Raw genomic sequence first — 18,536 nt, forward strand, 5'->3', positions numbered from 1 at the left:
GGCATCCTTGCCCCCCTCCATATTTGTTCGAGCCACCCCTGTAAAGCTGCCCATTCCGATGCTCGAGCTTTCGTCAAGCGTAAAGCAGGGCGGAGGTTCGGGATGCCTTGGTCTCCTACACCGAAATCTCCCTACATTATCATGAGCAGACTCCACTACCCCCCGCCCTAACTCCCAGTAAACTTCAGCAGGTGACCTGGCGCCAACTGCATCTCTCCCCACCACACCAATTCACACTTCTCGCCGAAATGCATCCTTTGCAGGGCACCCAGAGGCCATTTCCACCACATTCTACACATCTGCTCAGAGTTCCAACCACTTTCCAAAAGGGCAAAAAACAAACCTCGAGCGCTCAGATGCTGCGGTGTCCAGCTCCAATCGGGCTGTACAGCAGCTCATGGCCACTAATGCAACTAAGAGCCTACCTATTCATTGCTCGTACACGTTACGGCTCTAAAGCATGAAGTGTTCACAGAGCATTGTCGGCAGGACTTGTGTTGCCTCTTCTCCTTTAGAGCTTCCATTCCTTTACAAGCCATGCATGCAGTTGGTACATTTTGAGTCAAACTTTCTATCTGCATTTCCAATTTGGAGCAGAGTTATTTTTATGCTTCGCTGATCTCTGCACTGCACATTTTCCTTTTGGACAGTCTGGTCTGGGTTTGCTCGGTACAGGTATGCTGAACGCCATGACTTCGTTGGCAGCTGTACAAGTCTGCACGATAGCATTCACGCACTCGTAGCTCTGCACCTGCCTTCTGCAGATTCTTGATGCTTGGCCTGCATGTTCTATGGATTGCTTGCTTGACCTGTTCCGTTGTCGCTAGCAGCTAGTAACAGTTACCTGCTGCCTCCACACACTCCACCCCATGTTCACTACCACCCATGCTACACTGTCTTCTAGCATCATTAACCATGCTCTGCAGTTTGACATAATAGCTACCATAAATATCCCATTTTAAGCAGACTTGGGGAAATAAGGTTTGAGTACCAATGGTGATGAAAAGGACAGTACTCAGCCCCCATGTCATGCTACTGGATGAAAAAGGAGACCAGCCTTACATGCACACAAACAAACACATGGAAACCTTTATTGCCAGAACTACTCCAGCTGAGGTGCTGCTGCTGATGACATAAAATGATGATGTCCGGGCAGACTGTGCTTCAGCGAGACTGGCTGCGACTGCCTCGGCGTGCAGGGCTGGCAGTGCGCCTTCCACCGTTCTCAGACGCGTCCCGGCGAGAGCGGTGCTGCAAGCACACGCGGCCAAGTCAGGCACAGTGAGGGTGCACCCAGAAATGCCATGCAGCATAGGCAGTGATCCATGAATATACACATCAAAATTCTATTGAAATGGGTTTGTAACCGTGTCGCAAAAGTAAAGACGTCTCAAGTGCAGAAAATTTTTATTTTTACTGCTCACATTTTCAAACTACGGCACTCAGTACTTCAATCCACCTGAAAAGAGAAAGCAGCCAAGGCTTCAATCAATGCGATGCAGAATTTTTAACTTTGCACAAGAGGAGCCTAGGTCACTCTTGGAATCTTATGCTTAACAAATCTGCTTGCTTTAACCAGTAGTGCTTTAGTCCAAAATCAATAATGGCGCAACCTCTTTTTTTTTCTCAATAATTGCCAGCTATCTTGCAATTCCTTCTGCAATGACTCTGCCCACAAGGTTTAGGTTTGACTCCGAGGAATGTGGCTGATATCTTGCCACTTTGCAACCAACCAGGCTGCAGCTTACTCAACACAGCTAGCTGCTGGCCAAGCCTACAATTTGTGCAAGCTCAAAGGTCACAAAACATAGCCCTGTACAAAGAAGGACAGCACGTCTATGCCGAAGCATACCACACCATACTTTGTGCAGCACTGCTGCAGTCATTAAAGGCACATTGAGGTGGATTTCAAATCGTATATAAGGCGCTGAAGTTCACAACTAGACATCTTGCAGACTGTGTCTCAACTTATTTTTGCAACTGCGCAGCACAATCACACACAAAGTGCACCATTTACTCCCTTGTGTTCAGTGTGAGGGAAAGAACAGCACAGCAAAAATTGCCGTGACCTTAAAAATGAGGAATCCATGAGTGGGTTCACTAGGGACACTGCCACCAAGCAAGCTGTTATCAGGAAGCACTGTTTCTCACATACTCGTCATTAATGACTTGTGTGCAGACAGCATGTCAGCTAGACCCTAAGCAGTGCATTCAGCCTGCCATGGTACTGATTGGCGTTCAGATTCCAAGACATCGGCAGTTCTCTAGAGCTCATTCCTAATCCATTCACCAGAGGTTTCAATCAGCACAGCTGAACCATGACTCAGTTACTTTGATTTTTTAGCATAAGAAGTATGCCAAGAAGTGCATTTGCAAACGAAAAAACATGAGCTGTGGCCTTCTACTTCAGATTCCAGTTTCGTTATTTTGCAACACTTTAGGTGTGGTTTGTGTGTGAAGAAATAGGTTTAAAGTATTTGGCTCATATGTTACATTTGTGCCTCACTTTATTGCATTAGAGGAGATGTTCTTGATCTCTGTGCTCGATACTGAACTCAGTGGCACAAGCAAACAATTTACCACATGCGAAGATGTGACTGGGATGAGAATACCCCAGCACATGATCGCACTTGGGGCACGGATGTAAAATTACGCCTCACTGGTGCCTAATAATCAGCTCTGCATAATGCTACTGCCTTGAAAAGGCTCAAACATGCGGGTGGTATATGCGGTCGCAGTTCTTTGCTCTCACCATGCTACTGTCTAAGAAAACATTGGATACTGAGCTAGCCCACTGCAGTGTCAGTGCCAGCCAAACAACTTTCTTGCCTGCATCGTCTGTGTGGGTAAAACACAGCTTTAAGAGCCACTGAATCCCGCCCAGAAAGCTACTGTACGAACGGCTTCACCAGTCTATAACTGAGTTGTGACATTTGTTTTTGTCCTTTAAAATGAACGTTTCTCTTAAAACACAGTTCTTAATTTTTTTGGTAATTTTTTTTAGGGCTGAATAAGTTTTTTTCAGTGATACAGTCAAGCCCACTATTATAACGAACTTGACGGTCGCGCGAAGTTCGTTCGCAGTATGTGCACTTCCCATTTTGAAGCCAGAAATGTCAAGTTTAAGGAAAGTCGTTTATTGCTTATAAAGCTCGTTATAAACGTCTGCTTCTTCAAAGGAGACCATACCACAATGTTTTCCAAACCACCAAGACCAGACATACTTTATGTTCCTTGCCAAAGCCCGAAGTGCCTAAAGAAGCTGCTTTAAGAACAGGATATAACTAATAGCGGGTAAACCATTAGCGGCTACTAGATATTGATCGGTATCCTCGTCATCGTAACGATTCTCGGCAGCGGGCAGTGCTTTGCACCAACCAAGTCACCTCAGGCGAAATCATGTTCAGCTCTCTGTGCATCAACAATGCGTTGTTACAAATCCACATGTGTCTAATCAAGCGAATGTTCATCACTGTTCTTATCCGTTCCTTGGAACACAAAGCATGCTTTATGGAAGCAATTCCTGATGCACTCTACAGTCAGTCCCATCCACATGACCTTACTGATTTCCATAGCAGCGAATAAAGATATCTGAATACAAACATCACCACCTGGTGCGTGAACTGCGATCAGCATGAGCTGGATGATGCACCAATGGTAGCACATCTTCAGTTCGTGAGCGGCGGCCACGTCCTGTGGCTGAATCCTGCACTTCACACTTGGTGGCGAGAAGGTCGTCACTACAGCCATCGCGCCATTAGAACTTATGCCTAGTTTCATGATCGTTGCACTAAAAACGTCACGCGTTATCTGGGCCTTTGTGTTTGGCCTGCTGCGTACGAAAACATAGTCCCCGAAGCATAGCGCAGTGCGAGACTTGCTGGTGACGCCACTGGTCACTGCCGCTCCTCCTAGAGCCCATTAGGGTGTTCAACGCAAAAGCTTGCCGTCGCTTTCACCAATGGACGTGTCGCCTTTCAAGGCACGAGTTTTCAATGGCAGCATCTGGTAAAACTGTGCCGTTTTGCCGGCAGTGCCTCGCCTTTTTGAAGTGAAAGCTTCACTACACTAGGTAAAGCCACTCTTAGCGTGCGTCACTAAATTTGACCATCCTAGAGCCAGATATCATGCTTTTGCGGGGTTTAGGTGGCCACTGCGATGTAGAGACCCGAGAGCTATTGTGCCCTTTCCTTTCGTCAATACACATGCTTTCGCATTCCTCCACGTAAGCAGACATAAGTGCCCTCAGTTGCGTTTCGCCTCCATCGAAACGCGGCCACCGCGGTCGGGTTCGAACCCGGGTACTCCGGCTCAGTGCTTGCCAGTGATGTAGAAAGCAATTAAGGGGGGGATGAGGGTCTTGAAAACTTTTTTTTTATTTCTTAACATATCTTCCTGAAAATTGGCATGCAGATATATCTTTGAATGCTAATCACAAATATATATACAGATTTTATATATCTCATCTAGAAATGATGATATGGCAAAATAATTTATGCCACTTAGGTCGTTTCTTACGGGCCATTATGGTGATTTCTTAATTAAAAAAACTAGTTTTAAAGTAATTCTGTCATTCTTAAGGGCCCATTGCACATCCTAAAGCTCAAGAAATTTTTATAAAGTCATCACATAGGTCATGAATGAATAACAAAGTAGGAAAAAAAACAATGCGGGAGTAATTAGCTTACATCTGACCTAATTGCTAGTCTATTGGGTTTAATGAGAATTGGAAAGCTTTAGGATGTAGCTGAGGTGTTGCTGAAAAAAATGATACCTACTTCAATAAAATCAGTCGATGCAAACATTATGAAAAGTTCGGTTAGGCAAAGGCATTTTATCGAAAAAGCAAAGCTGAGAAAATTGCATTCAAAGTTCTGCTTACTCTGCCATTTTTGTTTACTGATCATATGGAAAAATTTAATGCTTTAGCATGCCGCCCAGTCATTGCCAAACACAATAACACCAAATTTACAGAAATCTGTTCATGTAAAGATTATGAAAACCTCTGTATTGCATTGGCACTAGACAAAAAAAAGCTCAGAAAATCACTTGCTATTTTCTTTGAATCTGCCAGACATTCACAAAAGTCCTGGGCAGTAGTCCTGGGTGCTGTCAGGCTTGTGCTTCTTGGCCATCCTCTTCTTCACCTTTTCAGCATTGGTGTGACCTTTATCAGACCTGCACAGCCTCTGTTTATCTTTTTCAAGGCTCCTACCAATGAGGCAGCTCCCAGGCCTGTAACCAAGCTGTGCTGCAACAGCTCTGCTGGTTGTTGCCATTCCTTGGTTGAAGCGAGAAACTGCTTCTTGCGAGGTTAAAAACAGGACAGTGAGGAGTGTCTAATGCCAATGTTCAAGCTTCAGCTTAGAGCGCACGTCTTGGCGCTCTGCCAAGTTCGCCGAGCCCCCCCCCCCCCCCCCCCCCCCCCAAGGAGCTCTCCTCAAAATATATATATAAAAAAAAACAAATGATGTTATCAGCGGCGGCAGCGGCTTGGCGCGCTGCTTGCCGAAGCGTTGAGCACGCCAGCTCGGTTCAGCCGGGTCCGTCGGCACCAAGCGTCGTGCGCAAACGCCGAAGTCGACGTTAGGCTTAGGTCAGCCGGCTCTGCGCTTCCGACGACACGGAATTCGAAGCGGCTTGCAGCGTATCAAATGTCGACATTTTCCACGGGCTCAGTCCAGGCACATCCACCGGCACTGCAGAGACTTGCGGTAACACCGAAGTTGACGGCGATCGGCATTGTCCAGCCGCGTCCACCGGCGATGCTGGCGTCAACAGGGTTTGTTCAGCCGCGTCCACCGGCGAAGCTGTTGTTGGCGAGCTCAGTCCAGCCGCATGCACCGAGGGTACAGCAGCTTGCGGCATCACCGAAGCTGCAGCTCTCGACGATGCAGCGCTCTACTTATTCCATGCGAGTCTCTTTTCGCCGACTGCTTTTCGCGTGCTTGCTTTCAAGCGCGCGTCTCGGGCCATTGTGACACACGGAACAAAGACACCAGGCAGGCAAATACACGCAAAAGCACGAAATTTGAGGCTAAAAGAAGCGATTCAATAGCCAAAATATCTACAATAACGATAAGGAAAACGGCAGAACGAAAAATACTAGGAAACAAAGAGGAGCGCGAAAAATGACGGGCGTGCAGGCGAAAGCAGACGACGGGAAGGAGCCGTACAAAGCAGCCGCGGGGACCAAAGCATGCGTCACGGCCAATCAGAGGGCTGCGCCTCGAGGAGGCGCCCGTTTTACCCAATCGGCGGCCGTCTCGCGACGCTTTCCCCCCTTGCGAACGGGTGCTGATAGCTCCGCTGTGCGAGGGTCTACAGCTTGCCGAAAGGTGCCAAATTGGGGAGCGGGAAACAAGGTTTCAAACGAGACCAAGATGGCGCCGATCGGTTCGCGTCGCGCGGAGCTACGGCAGCTTGAAAATGGGGCAAACCTTCGCGCTTGGCGTTCAATTTCGGCTCACCGACGTTTCTAAATTGCCGTTTTTTTCATACTTTGAGTTGGAATTCAGCTAAAATATTTTGTAGAGGCATAGTTGGGACATTAAAGACTTCAAAATCGCAATTTTTGAAAATTGCCATTTTTGACCATTTTTCGCGATTTCAAGACCCGCGTCCCCCCTTAAGAAAGCATGAATGGGTGATGCAAGATATGTTTGCGAGCTGGGTTTGCAAGTTTGACAAGGATATGGTGGCAGAGAAGTGGTGGGCTGTGCTTATCCTTAACAATTGCATAGTGCATAAAGTCCAAGTTTTGCAGTGAACTTCACATTTTTGCCAGACAACAGTAGCAATAAAAGTCAGCCCCTTGACCAGGGTGTCATCGCCACTGTAAAGGCACTCTACAAGAAACATATTTGCGAATGAGTTTTGCTGAACATATAGCAGCAGCAGCCCCTTAAAGGACCACTGACCACCCTCTGGTCGAAAATATTTTGTACCTCTCTCATAGCAAGGCATAGTCTTCGGAAGGCGTGGCGGCAAAAATTGTTTTGAAAAGTCTCATTAATAGCGTAGTTACAGCGATCACAATGCTTCTCTCCTCCTGTTCCCTCCCCGAGATTTTTCTCCCTCACGCCTCGTCGAGTAGGCTTTGCAAGCGAAATTCGCCCTTCCTCCTTCGATGTTAGCCGAAGGCGTGGTGTCTGGTGGAGTACGTCACTACCCGGGATATTTCATGGCGGGGGTGGGGGGAACGGGGGGGGCCACCCAACACCCTCTTTATTTTGCTCATCAGGGTGTTTCCTCGCGATATGTTTCTTTGTCCTTCCTGGCCCTAGTTATTTTTGTTTTTTCAAGCATTTTTTCGCCTCCTCCACTCCCTACCCGCCCTTCCCCGTTGGGTATGCAACAAAACAGCTTGACCCCCGCCTTTTCCCGGCCTGTGTTCGTCCCCCGCTTCTCCACCATCATTGCGCATTGCTTGACACGCGTGCCTTGCTCCGCTGTGCTCACAGATGTTTTTCTGCACTCCGCGCCTTCGATGTTATCTGAGGCTGCTTTGCCTAGGAGACATTTTTGCCTAGGATCGTGGTTCGAATCCAGTCGCTACGCGCACATCAATCGACGAAACAGCGTTGTTGCATTTTCTCTGCACACTGAACGATAGAGACGCGATCGGCTAACCACCTCAACATGTTAGCGAGCGCATCCTTTCATATATCTGTTTGCTTTTGTCAGTGACATACCCAGTTAGCGAGTGTCCTTTTCATGACTTTTTTTTTGTGTGCGTGCATGGTGTGAGAGGCCTCCCCGCCGTTCTACGACCAGAGGGGCGGGATTCACCTTTGTTCGAAACGCACGGCAAAGTGCGGACCCGGCAACCGTCCAGTATTTCTTGGAATTGCACATTTGCACTTCTCCAAGGGTGTTTATGTGTTCTGTGTGTTTGTGTCTTTTCTTTGCTCCTAAACTTCCTGTCTTTCAACAGAGCAGAGAAAAACCAAGGCAGCCGCAGTAAGATGGACGAGCGAGAAGCAGTGTGTGCGAGAGAGGGAAACCGTCTACGACACACGATGCGGCACACGCACAGAATACGCTGAACCATACATGAACTGGCACGTGTAACTAAAAACATTGTGGGGAGGGGGTGTATGTGTGTGCGTAAACGGAAGGCGCTATGGAAAGCGCGCGCGCAATGAGTAGACAGACACGACGAACTAGCTACGCCCACCCTTCGCACGTCAGTCAAAACGATGCACCAATGGAATGCCTTTCGCGAGGGTCTTCGAGATGGCGTCAACTTGAAGGCTCGGGAGCCAGAGTAGAGATAAGGAGGTTGGTTTCTCGAAGGAAAGAGTGAACGGGCTTTGATTTGAATTTTTACTGCTTTTCGGGACGGGCATGGCTCCAGTATTTTGCAGAGGTTATCTTCAATGCCTCATCTATGCACTGGGCTTGTTTGGCTAAAATGCCCAGACCCCTGGTCAGTGGCTCTTTAACTCTTTCCTGCCCACGCCTATGCCCATCGATAGCCCGCTATCGATGGTTGCAAGTTCGTATTTACGCGCTTTCGAAGCGTTTACGGACATGCTGCGCCATCTAGTAAGTAATAAAGGAACTATTCTTTCAGTTTTGGTTTTTTGTTTCACGTTTTCGCCGCGCGGGGGTTTTAAACGACACTTCGAAGTTAGGTGACGCTCCCTCGTTGTGTCCGTGATGGCGTCGACATCGCGCGCTTCTGCTCCGCGCAAATGTCGCGCTTCCATCGATCCCGATGCATCTGCGAGCGATGTTTTTGAAGATGAAAGCAGCAGCGACTCGGAGGACAACTTCAGTTCGTCGGATTTTAGTACTGAAAGCGAAAGTGCGTTGATCCAGCCCGGAACGGCCGCAGGCATCCGTCGGTAAGTTTCGGTTTCTCTGAATCGTTTCGCTGCGCTCCCACGCTGATCTGTAGATATCCTCCGTGTGCTGAAGGTCAGATTTCTTATCTGCAGGGTGGCAACGTCTTTCGGGAGGGACCATTTGCCGGCGGCTGCGCAGGGTGTCGTGTTTTCTCCTGCACGACGGCCAGGCCTCGACCTCGGCATCGCGCTCCGGAGTGGCGCTAGGCGGTTCTCCAGAGCCGTTGATTTCTTTTTTCTTTTTTTCACTGGTGAAATCATCCGAGAGATATGCGACAATACAAATAAATATGCCTGGATGCATATTCTTGAAAAACCAACTTACGGTGAGAGAGATGGGTCCTGGAGAGAAGTGACACCGGATGAAATGCAGAAGTTCATCGGACTGCTAATCTACATGGGTATCGTGCAAGTCCCACGTCTGCACTCATATTGGAACACGGGGAGATTGTTCGCAGGCCTTGTACCACCGAAAGTGATGCCGAGAAGGCGATTCAAGGCATTACTGGCATTCTTGAGTGTGACGGACCCAGAGAAGACCACTGCCGCAACCCACGGGAAGCTTCACCGCGTATCTTCTCTGCTAAAACACATGAACGTTTCGTCTCCGCAGTTCTTTCAGCCGCATCGGTACCTGTCCGTTGACGAGAGGATGGTGAAGTCGAAAGGTCGTTCTGGAATTCGGCAGTATATGAGGGATAAAGTAATAAAATGGGGGTATAAATTGTGGGTTCTGGCTGATTCAAAAACTGGCTACACGGTTCAATTCAATGTGTATACCGGAAAGCGAGAAGCGCCCAGTGCACGTGGTTTGGCATTTGATGTTGTGACGCGGCTGTGTGAGAACTACCTTGATCAGGGATACTTAATTTTTTTGGACAACTTTTACACATCAACATCTTTGTTCATCCATCTACTGGAATTCAAGACACTAGCTTGCGGAACGACCCGAAAAGACCGCCGCGGTTTTCCCAGCGAACTAAAGGACACAAAATGGGAAAAAAAAGCAGGAAGAGGAGATGTTCGATGGCTGCGGGACAAGGACGTATTGTATCTGCAATGGAAGGATAAGCGGGTTGTCCACATGATGTCGACAGCCCACACCGCTAACGACTATGTTATTGCGAAGCGAAGAAAAAAAGTCGAGAACAAATGGACCGAAGTCTCAATCAGAAAGCCGCAACTCATAGACGACTACAATGTGGGCATGCTGGGAGTCGACAAATCTGACCAGCTTATCGGATCCTACAACGTCCTCATGAAGTGCGTGCGCTGGTGGAAGACCCTGTTCTTCCATTGTATAGACATTGCTGTAGTCAACAGTTTTATACTGTTTGATGAGCACCGCCGACAGCATCCAGAGGTGGCAGAACTGTCAAGAATCTCGCGCTTCGACCAGTTCGCCTTCAGACTAGAACTGACTGAGCAGCTGCTGGGATTTGATGAGCGACCTTCTGTAAACCCCGCCGTTCCTCCAGTTGTTCCACCAGGTGGTGCACCCCAAGGTCTTCAGCACAAGCCAAAAAAAATGGAGCGTTATAGGAACTGTAAGTTGTGCTATGAAGACAGAAAAGTTGAACAGAAAACAAATGTCTTCTGTGAGACCTGTGCTATCAATTTGTGTTTCACTACGTCGAGAAACTGTTTTGCCCGTTGGCATGACACGCACCATGCCTAACGTTTTTTTTTCCGCCTCAATAAGTTCTGGACATAGAAAGCTGAAATTTTGTGAAACATTGTACAGATGTATCCTCAACAAAATGTATATACTGAAATTTTTTTATATTTTGTGTGTGTAAAAAAATGTTGATGTTTTTGTATATTTTGTCCAGTGTTGTTTGAAATTTTTGTGCAATTTTGTTTTTCAAAATTTTCTCCAATTAACATGTTCATTGAGACTAACACCATTAAAAAGACAATTTCCTCTTCTCAACAATGATACTATTTCCTTGAGTATCAAGCATGTTTTGTTGAAGGAACAAAAATATTTCCTATACCACCCAAAAACCACTACTTTTCCCATGGGCAGGAAAGTGTTAAGGTGCATTTAAGGAATTCAAAAAACATGGTGGTTGCTTCGTGGTGACAGTTGAAAGCAGCAAAATAAGCAAGTGCTTTCTAACAGCTGGCTTCGTATGTAATGCCAATGTTCTTGAAGCCGATGAGCAGAGTGATGTTGAAGTCGATGAGGCAGTCAACGCCAACGACGTGTGGTCCGGCCTCTTTGAGAGCAACTTTGTTTCTGCAACAGACACTTTTGAAGAATATGTGCATGCCAGTGAAACTGAGCTAGCTGTCTGCAAGGAACTGAGCATGAACACCGAGATTGTTGCAGCAGTGCGCAGTGACGTGAAGCTTGTGACCGAAGACGAATCGGAAGGTGAGGACAATGTAGATCCGATGCCATATGTGCCATGCAAAGAGGTGCTCGAATACCTCGGAGTGACAAGGCGCTTCAGTGTTTAAGCCTTCTTGAGGATGAAATCATTTGAAGTGCACCAGTCACCGTTGCGTGCTGCAGTGCTTTGGGAAGAAATCAAAACTAACCAGCATTTCCCACTTGGCTTTTTTTCTTTTGCGACCTCCAATCACTGCAAGCTGCTTATAAACAGTGCTATAACTACAGAAAACTCCCAGCTGTCGCTCTCACGCTGATTAAATTTTGCCTCTCCACCTCGAGTTTTTAGAGAAATTTTATAATACAAATATTGGCTATACGAACTATTTTTACTTTTTTTACCTCATCGCTATAATGAGATTTCACTGTATTCTCTCTTTTCATGTGACCAGATACTCACAAAAGGTATGCCGGGCATATATTTGTTTCTGCAATATTTTTTGGGAGGCCTCTTCAAAAACGTTCTTAGCTAAAACTGATTATGTTAAAAAGTACATTTATCAAGCTATATTTTGATACATTAACTTTGAAAATTTTTTGCTTCCAGTGAAAAATATATACAGGTGAACCTCGATATAACGAACCTCGATAGAACGAAGTTCAACTTTTTTTGGTTCAGTTTCTTGCTTCCACTGAAATGCATGTGTTTTTTTCCTCGATTTAACGAAGTGGTTTCGCGCTGAAGTTTCGATGCAACAAAGTTTATGGGAGCACAGAAAAACTACGCCACTTTATGAAGTATATTCAAATTTTATTTTGTAAGAAACATGTTTGTAGAGGAAAATGTTACCCCACTGCGGCGCCCCGGGCGCACAGACGTGCAAATAGTGCCCTCTCTGACGTTTCAACGTCTACAGCAATGTTGTCAATCCTATCCAACCCAAGCCTAGAGTCTCTCGTTCGTTGGCACAGGAAGGCACGCTGCCACAAGAAGTCATTTCTTTCTCTGATCGTGGTGCTCTTTTGTGCAACAATGAGTGGTGCGCCCCGGAAGAGAAAAGTGCTTTCTCTTGATCTTAAAGCGAAAATGATCAAAGAAGTAGCCGCCGGCGAGAAGAAGAAGAAAGTGGCGGACAGATGCGATATAACGCTGAATACCTTTTCAACCATTTTAAAGGCGAAGGACAACATATTGTGTGCTGTCAGCGACAGCGGCCTGAGTGGGACAAGGAAGAGGCTGAAAGCGGCTACGTACGGCGACGTGGAGAAAGCCACATTCATGTGGTTCATAGAAATGCGCAAAGAACATGCCTCTGGGTGGTGCCATACTTCAACAGAAAGCCCTGGACTTTGCAAGTGTGCTTGGGTGTGACGAATTCAAGGCTAGCAGCGGGTGGCTACATTCATTTTGAAGAGCGCCACAATATCGTTGGCAAAGTAATCAGCGGTGAAAGTGCGGAGGCGAATGCCATTGGAGCCGCTGATTGGCTTCGTGTCCGCGTTCCAGGCATTCTCGCCCGCTATGACATCGCGGACATTTATAATGCCGATGAAACGGCATTATTTTATCGCCTTTTGCCGAAGAGGACCCTGGCTCTGAAAAATGAACGTTGCCATGGCGGCAAGCAGAGCAAGCGTCTAACTGTGTTGCTATGTGCAAACATGGATGGAACGGATAAACGCAAGCTGCTGGTCATCAGAGTTAGTGGAAGACCACGTTGTTTCATTGGAAGGTTGATGCCCGTCAAGTACGTCAGTAACGAAAGGCTTGGATGACACGAGCCCTGTTCAGAGACTGGCTTAATGAGCTGGATGAGGAAATGGGGCAGCAGAAGAGAAAAATCTGCCTTCTCCTGGACAACTGTTCAGTGCACCACGTTGACGTGGAGCTGTCAAACGTCGCGCTAGAATTTCTACCCGCAAATTGCACATCCCTAATCCAGCCATTGGATCAAGGTGTAATAAACAGAGTAAAGTGTGCTTACAAGAAGCGCATGATCGAGAGAATTTTGCTCAACGTGCGCCTAAAGGGGAGAGGCTCCTCGAAAAAACTTTTTTTTTAATTATGAAGTTAGAGGGCTGAAATTTGCACAGCTAGTATAAATTGAGCTTCTGTTTTTAAATATGTAATCAGTTTTTTGATAACTATAGAAGTTCAATTTTTATTCTCAATGAAATGTATAATTAGCTCCTTTTTTGTGCACACAATTTTTATTAGTAATCATTATTACAGAGAATTTTAAAACATCCTGGGTAGTTCATTACAAGCTGCAGAATGTTGAAATCTAGGTGAAATTATATTTGTCTGCATCTTTTTCAGGCAAAAAATTCATGAAAATTAGGGTGTCATTTTCTTTTGTACGTCAGTCTGTTGATATGATGCTCTAATAAAAATATGGTAAGCCTAATTATATAAACTAGATTTCCACACTCTATGCACCCCAAGGAACATCTGTGCAAAATTTCATTGTGATCCAAGAAGTACAAGAGGAAAAAATTGTGTGCACAAACTTTAAAAACGGGCAAAAACACCAATTTGAGAAAAACTCAATTGAAAGTTCATTTGTATGTTGGAGGCCAATATTTTGTCTCAAATCACATAAAACTTGGTGGCAATATAGTTTAACATGTTGGCCACTAGCCCACAAGATTAGAACTCTCCTGCAGCATATGTTTGGCCCTCACGGTTCTTGCGAACGGAGTCCTCAGTGCGTGCTCGCTTCACCTGGCTGCGGCGATGAGACTTTGCTTCAGCAGTCAGCTTGGCAGACATCTTTTTAACTCTGCTCTGGTCACTTTCCAAGCTGAGTCTGACCAGCTGCTTAGAAGGGAGGATTCCCAGTTCTTCTAGCACCTTTTCGAAGCTGGAGTGGCCCCTGTTGAACCACAGGACTGCAATGGCAGTGGCTGTCTCCACTGCAGTCCGTGATGCGAATCGGCTCTTTGGACACAGCATCCAAATCTTGCTGTTGAGGGATTCAGCAGCGTTCTGAGTCTTCCCTCGCAAACAGCGGGTAAGCAGTTTCGAGTCTGTCAAGCGTTTGTATATTGGCAGCACTGCTTTTCCTTGGACTTTGGTTAGGAGGGGGGTGTGGTCCGGAGCTGGTTCTCCCAGAGCTTGGGCTCTCTTCTGCCTGCACCAAGACTCATTCCCATCAGGGCAAAACCTGTGGCTGCTTGCACCATTGCTGGAGCACGAATGGAGGTAGGACGCCCACATTGCACAGTACATGCCTCTTACACTGCCCCGGTTGCTTGTTATTGCAATCTGATAATAGTTTTGCAATTTCTGGATGGCCTTTTCACCAAGTTTCTGCCCACGTGGCAGTGGTGTCTTCAACTTCCTTAGTGCAGTGCCAAGACGTTTAGAAACGTGGTTTGTGCAGTCTTCTTTGGTCACTGCCGTCGGCCCATAAACCTGTGCGTCAGAAACTGCAGCATATGCCTTGCTGTCACCATCACTAAGAAATGTGGTGAACCGCATGTTGTAGGACTGCGTCCTGCTCCAGATGCGTAGTGCTGCTTCTGTTTCCATTGCATGCGATGAGCACTCAACATTTTTTTCACACACAGGAGAATGAAAGGCCTTCCATACTTCATCCTCTTCTTCACCAAGTGCTTTGTGGCTGCTACAGCCGTGGCAGTAGTTGGTCAGCACTTCGAAGTCTAGGCAAAGGCCAGTGTCCACAGAAATGGCAGTGCCAACACCATGGTGGCTCTTGTGCCCACGCTTCTGCCAGGTTCCATCAAACATGACCGCAACAACGTCAGTCTCAGCAGTCTCCAATGCAGTTATCCGTCTTGCTTCTGCAAGATTGGCGGCTGCTGCTTTGGTGGCGGCGATGTGTATTTTCTTCGCTATGTTTTGGAATGTCTTATGGTGAAGTGGCTTTTGATAATGCAAACAAATGCTCGGTAGCCGTGCTAGGCGATGCAACACGAGCGGATACGAAAGTGCGGAGGTGGCTCCACTACACGGCGACAGCCAATGGCGGCCTCGGGTTCGTGTCACGTGACAACAGGAGCGCTCCGCAGACGCGGGAAAAAAGCATTTTCTTTATATTTTCTCGTGAAAATACGAAACTGACGGAGGTGCCAGTCGAAAGAAGAAGGCTTAGCCTAATTTTTGCAAGTGGCCGCAATGGCGGCCGGCGCCGCTGCCATGAGCGGCGGCAGCTCAAAGATGGCCGAAATTGGGCAGCACGCGCGACTTTTTCGGTCACCGCGGGTCATTTAGACACGTTTTTAACTAACTTGTCGTACAAATCTTACTTTCATATTTTGCTGCATGAAAGCAGGATGTTCAAAGATGATATAGCAAGCGAAAACAGAAAATTGAAAATTTTCAAAATAATGCCGATTTTTCGACCCGCGTCTCCCCTTAAACGCGACACCAAGATTGACATGTCTATGGGCATAGAAATGCTATCTGCGTCCTGGCAGTCTATGAGCAAGGAAACTATTGTAAACTGCATTAGAAAGGCTGGCATAAAAGCTGTGTGCGACTCATTGGATGCGGCAGACAACGATGAAGCGAGCGAAGGAGAGGCGCCTGCACAGTCAGATTTTGCTGATGCGTGGCAGCAGCTGAGCGAGGAAGGCAGCATTCCCGAGGATGTAAGCCTTACAGACTTCATCACCAGTGATGAATATGCTGTCACAACAGAACAATTGGACAACACCGCAATAATTGAAAGCGTTCAAGAGAAAACCGTTGTGCAGGACGGTGACGACACCGAGGAGGCAACACAGATGCCTACAGCAACAGAAGTGCTCAATTCCATTGACATTTTGCGGAGTTATTGGTAGCGGTAGCCACCAATAACTCCACAAAATGTCAATGAAATTGAGCACGGTAGCCACCAACGAACGCCTCATTACGCCGATGCTCATGAGCAAACGTCAGGCAAAAATAACTGACTTCATGACTGCACCAACTCACACTGCATCATGAAGTGATTTGATGCAGTCATGAAGTCACTTGCCTTTTGCAATGATTTGAGAATAAAGGTTCTTCGTTTTTGAACTATGCTTAGTTTTTGAACTCGCGTCAATCTCGCCCGGTCGTGGTGGCTCGGTGGTCACGGCGCTGGACTGCTGATCCAGATAATGCGGCGGCTGCGTTTCAATGGAGGCGAAATGCAAGGCGCCCGTGTACTGCGTGACGTAGCTCCGGTTAAACCCCATGTGGTCGTAATTTTCGGAGCCCTCCGCTACGCCCTGTCCTGTCCTGTGAAGTTCCAGTTGACAGTAGATCACGTCCCGCGCCGCATGCGGTGCACAAAGCTAGCCTAACTACCTGCGCCATTTTGCAGGGCCTCATACTTGCACGTCCCATTCCCATCAGCCCGTGATGGAGCGCAGTGTTGCTTGATGCCATTAATGGATTTCCGCACCGCTTGGTTTCGTTTTCGGTGATGCCGCACGCTTCGTGGCACGTCTTCACAGCAACACACGAAGCTCGCTTTAATTTTTCACTTGCGGCATTATCTCCATATCTCATTCAAGATTTTGAGATACCCGCAATTCGCTGAGAAAATACTGTAAGGTAATGGGCAGCAAAATGCATGGCGCTGCGGGGAGCAGCTCGACTCTACAGAAAATTTCAACTAAACCAATAATTTGAGATGTGCCATTTCGAGGAAACGAAGCTTGACTGAACTACTCTTGCCGCTATATTTGCTTGTCGTTTCTTCTCAAATCGGTTGTAATATCATCACGTGAGCGGAATAAAACAGAATGATTGTTGTTTGAATGTACAATTTCATTAACGGAACTGGAAGACAAAAACCTCGTTGCAACGAAGTTCGCGATATAACGAAATTTTTTCCCGAAAAATTTCTAGCTCAAAAAGTTTTTGAGTTACGCGCTCTTAGTTTTGATGGCGTTTATTTGCAATTTTCACGAACTACAGGCACCACTGTAATCGAGTCAACACGGCAACTGTAAAAGAGATTCTTCCGATCAGCCTGGGTGCATTAAACTTCCTTGATTGCACACGTGAGTCATGCTTTTTTACTGAAGGTGAGTGGCCAGTTTTAGATAAATACATACTTTTTATTAGTCTGTGTAAAGCCCCGTACCGATGAAAAACTGGAGATCATCGACCTGTCCTGTCGCCCGCCTCCATGATGTTTTTAATGTAATGATTGCCAGTGCCAAGCTCCTATATAGCTATTTGCGGCCACGTTATCTGAGACTTGAAACCGGTTTTAGTTTTATGGGGTTTAACATCCCAAAGCGACTTAGGCTATGAGGGACACCATAGTTGAGGGGCCCGGATAATTTCGTCCACTTAGTGTTCTTTAACGTGCACTGATATCGCACAGTACATAGGCTTCTAGAACTCTGCCTCCATCAAAATGCGACCGCCGCGGCCAGGATCAAACCCACGTCTTTCAGGTCAGCAGCCGAGCACCACAACCACTGTGCCACCGCGGCAGTTTCGAAACTAGTCATTCATGAAAACGCCAAAACAAAATAAAAGCGAAAACAAAATTTTCCATAACGCTGTAAAATGCGCTTTTAGAGACACATTAAAAAAGAAATAAAAACAATACAACCAGGAAGAAGGCCCAGCACACAAAAAAGTGTGTCCATCACGGACAACCATCTGCTGGGCACTGCAGTGGGTCAACGATTGATGCTGGGACCACAGCTAGTGTTCTGCATGGTCTTACCCGGCTGTCACGTGGAGAGGGGCTGCGAGTCCAGCTGCGGCGACGGCTTGACGACCTAGATGAACACCGTTGAAACAAAATTAGCAGAAATCTGCAGAGTTCCAGTGGGGCATGAAAACAACGACGATTTTCCTCCAAAAAACTAAATTTAAAGGGGGACACAGCTCGTTGGGCCGAAAATTGGTCAAAAAATTGTATTTTTGATTATATCATTTTCGCGGTCCTGAGGTCATTGCGCACAGCTAGCTACGAATTTTCGTTAAAAAAACCACCTAATCCATGCGATATAACGTTCCAAATAAGTGAAATACGCGCTTCGTCGGCACCATTTTGGTTTTGTTTGAAAGGTCGCAAACAAAGAAATAATTGTAAAAAACGCGCGCTGCTATTGGTTTTCCAAATAACGTGACTAAAATGGCAATTTTTGGTTAGCTCGCGGCTTCAACTACTTGCAGCCCAGCGCCATTTTGAGTTGGTCATGCCGTCCCACTGCCAAGTGAGGTTCGTGAAGTGCTAAGTGCGAAATATTTCGATTCGCACAAGTCTTAGGCCTAAAAGCACTAAAAGGGAGCGAATGGTGGAGATCCAACGCACGGTAGGTATGCTGCATCATGTATCCTGGTGTCTACATTCAACGACGACGGTCTGCGATGGCCCAATAATGCC

At 46.8% G+C, this 18,536-nt stretch overlaps 2 protein-coding genes across 9 annotated transcripts in view; both read right to left on the reverse strand.

Annotated features, from left to right (window-relative positions):
• Positions 1 to 1,058: 1,058 nt before the first annotated feature.
• Positions 1,059 to 18,536, reverse strand: part of LOC144127932 (uncharacterized) — a 50,457-nt gene continuing 32,979 nt past the window's right edge. For 6 of the 8 annotated variants that reach the window (XM_077660941.1, XM_077660944.1, XM_077660942.1 and 3 more), the window contains 2 exons: positions 17,871 to 17,925; positions 1,059 to 1,251 (listed from right to left, as the gene is read on the reverse strand). In XM_077660941.1, coding sequence (XP_077517067.1) covers positions 1,165 to 1,251; positions 17,871 to 17,925 — 142 coding nt within the window. In that variant the 3' untranslated portion in view covers positions 1,059 to 1,164. Of the gene's footprint in view, positions 1,460 to 17,870; positions 17,926 to 18,536 lie in introns of all 8 variants that reach the window. The other 2 variants (XM_077660946.1, XM_077660945.1) reach the window with 2 other exon arrangements.
• Positions 10,648 to 14,945, reverse strand: LOC144127931 (uncharacterized). The gene has a single exon (XM_077660937.1). The coding sequence runs from the start codon at positions 14,942 to 14,944 to the stop codon at positions 13,841 to 13,843; it is 1,104 nt and encodes a 367-aa protein (XP_077517063.1). The 5' UTR covers position 14,945; the 3' UTR covers positions 10,648 to 13,840.

This window comes from Amblyomma americanum, chromosome 4 (assembly GCF_052857255.1).
Source record: "Amblyomma americanum isolate KBUSLIRL-KWMA chromosome 4, ASM5285725v1, whole genome shotgun sequence".
Taxonomy (NCBI): Eukaryota; Metazoa; Arthropoda; class Arachnida; order Ixodida; family Ixodidae; genus Amblyomma; species Amblyomma americanum.

Excerpts from the sequence above, each read along its gene's own strand:
- LOC144127931 (XM_077660937.1), bottom strand. The coding sequence starts at position 14,944 with ATGTTTGATGGAACCTGGCAGAAGCGTGGGCACAAGAGCCACCATGGT.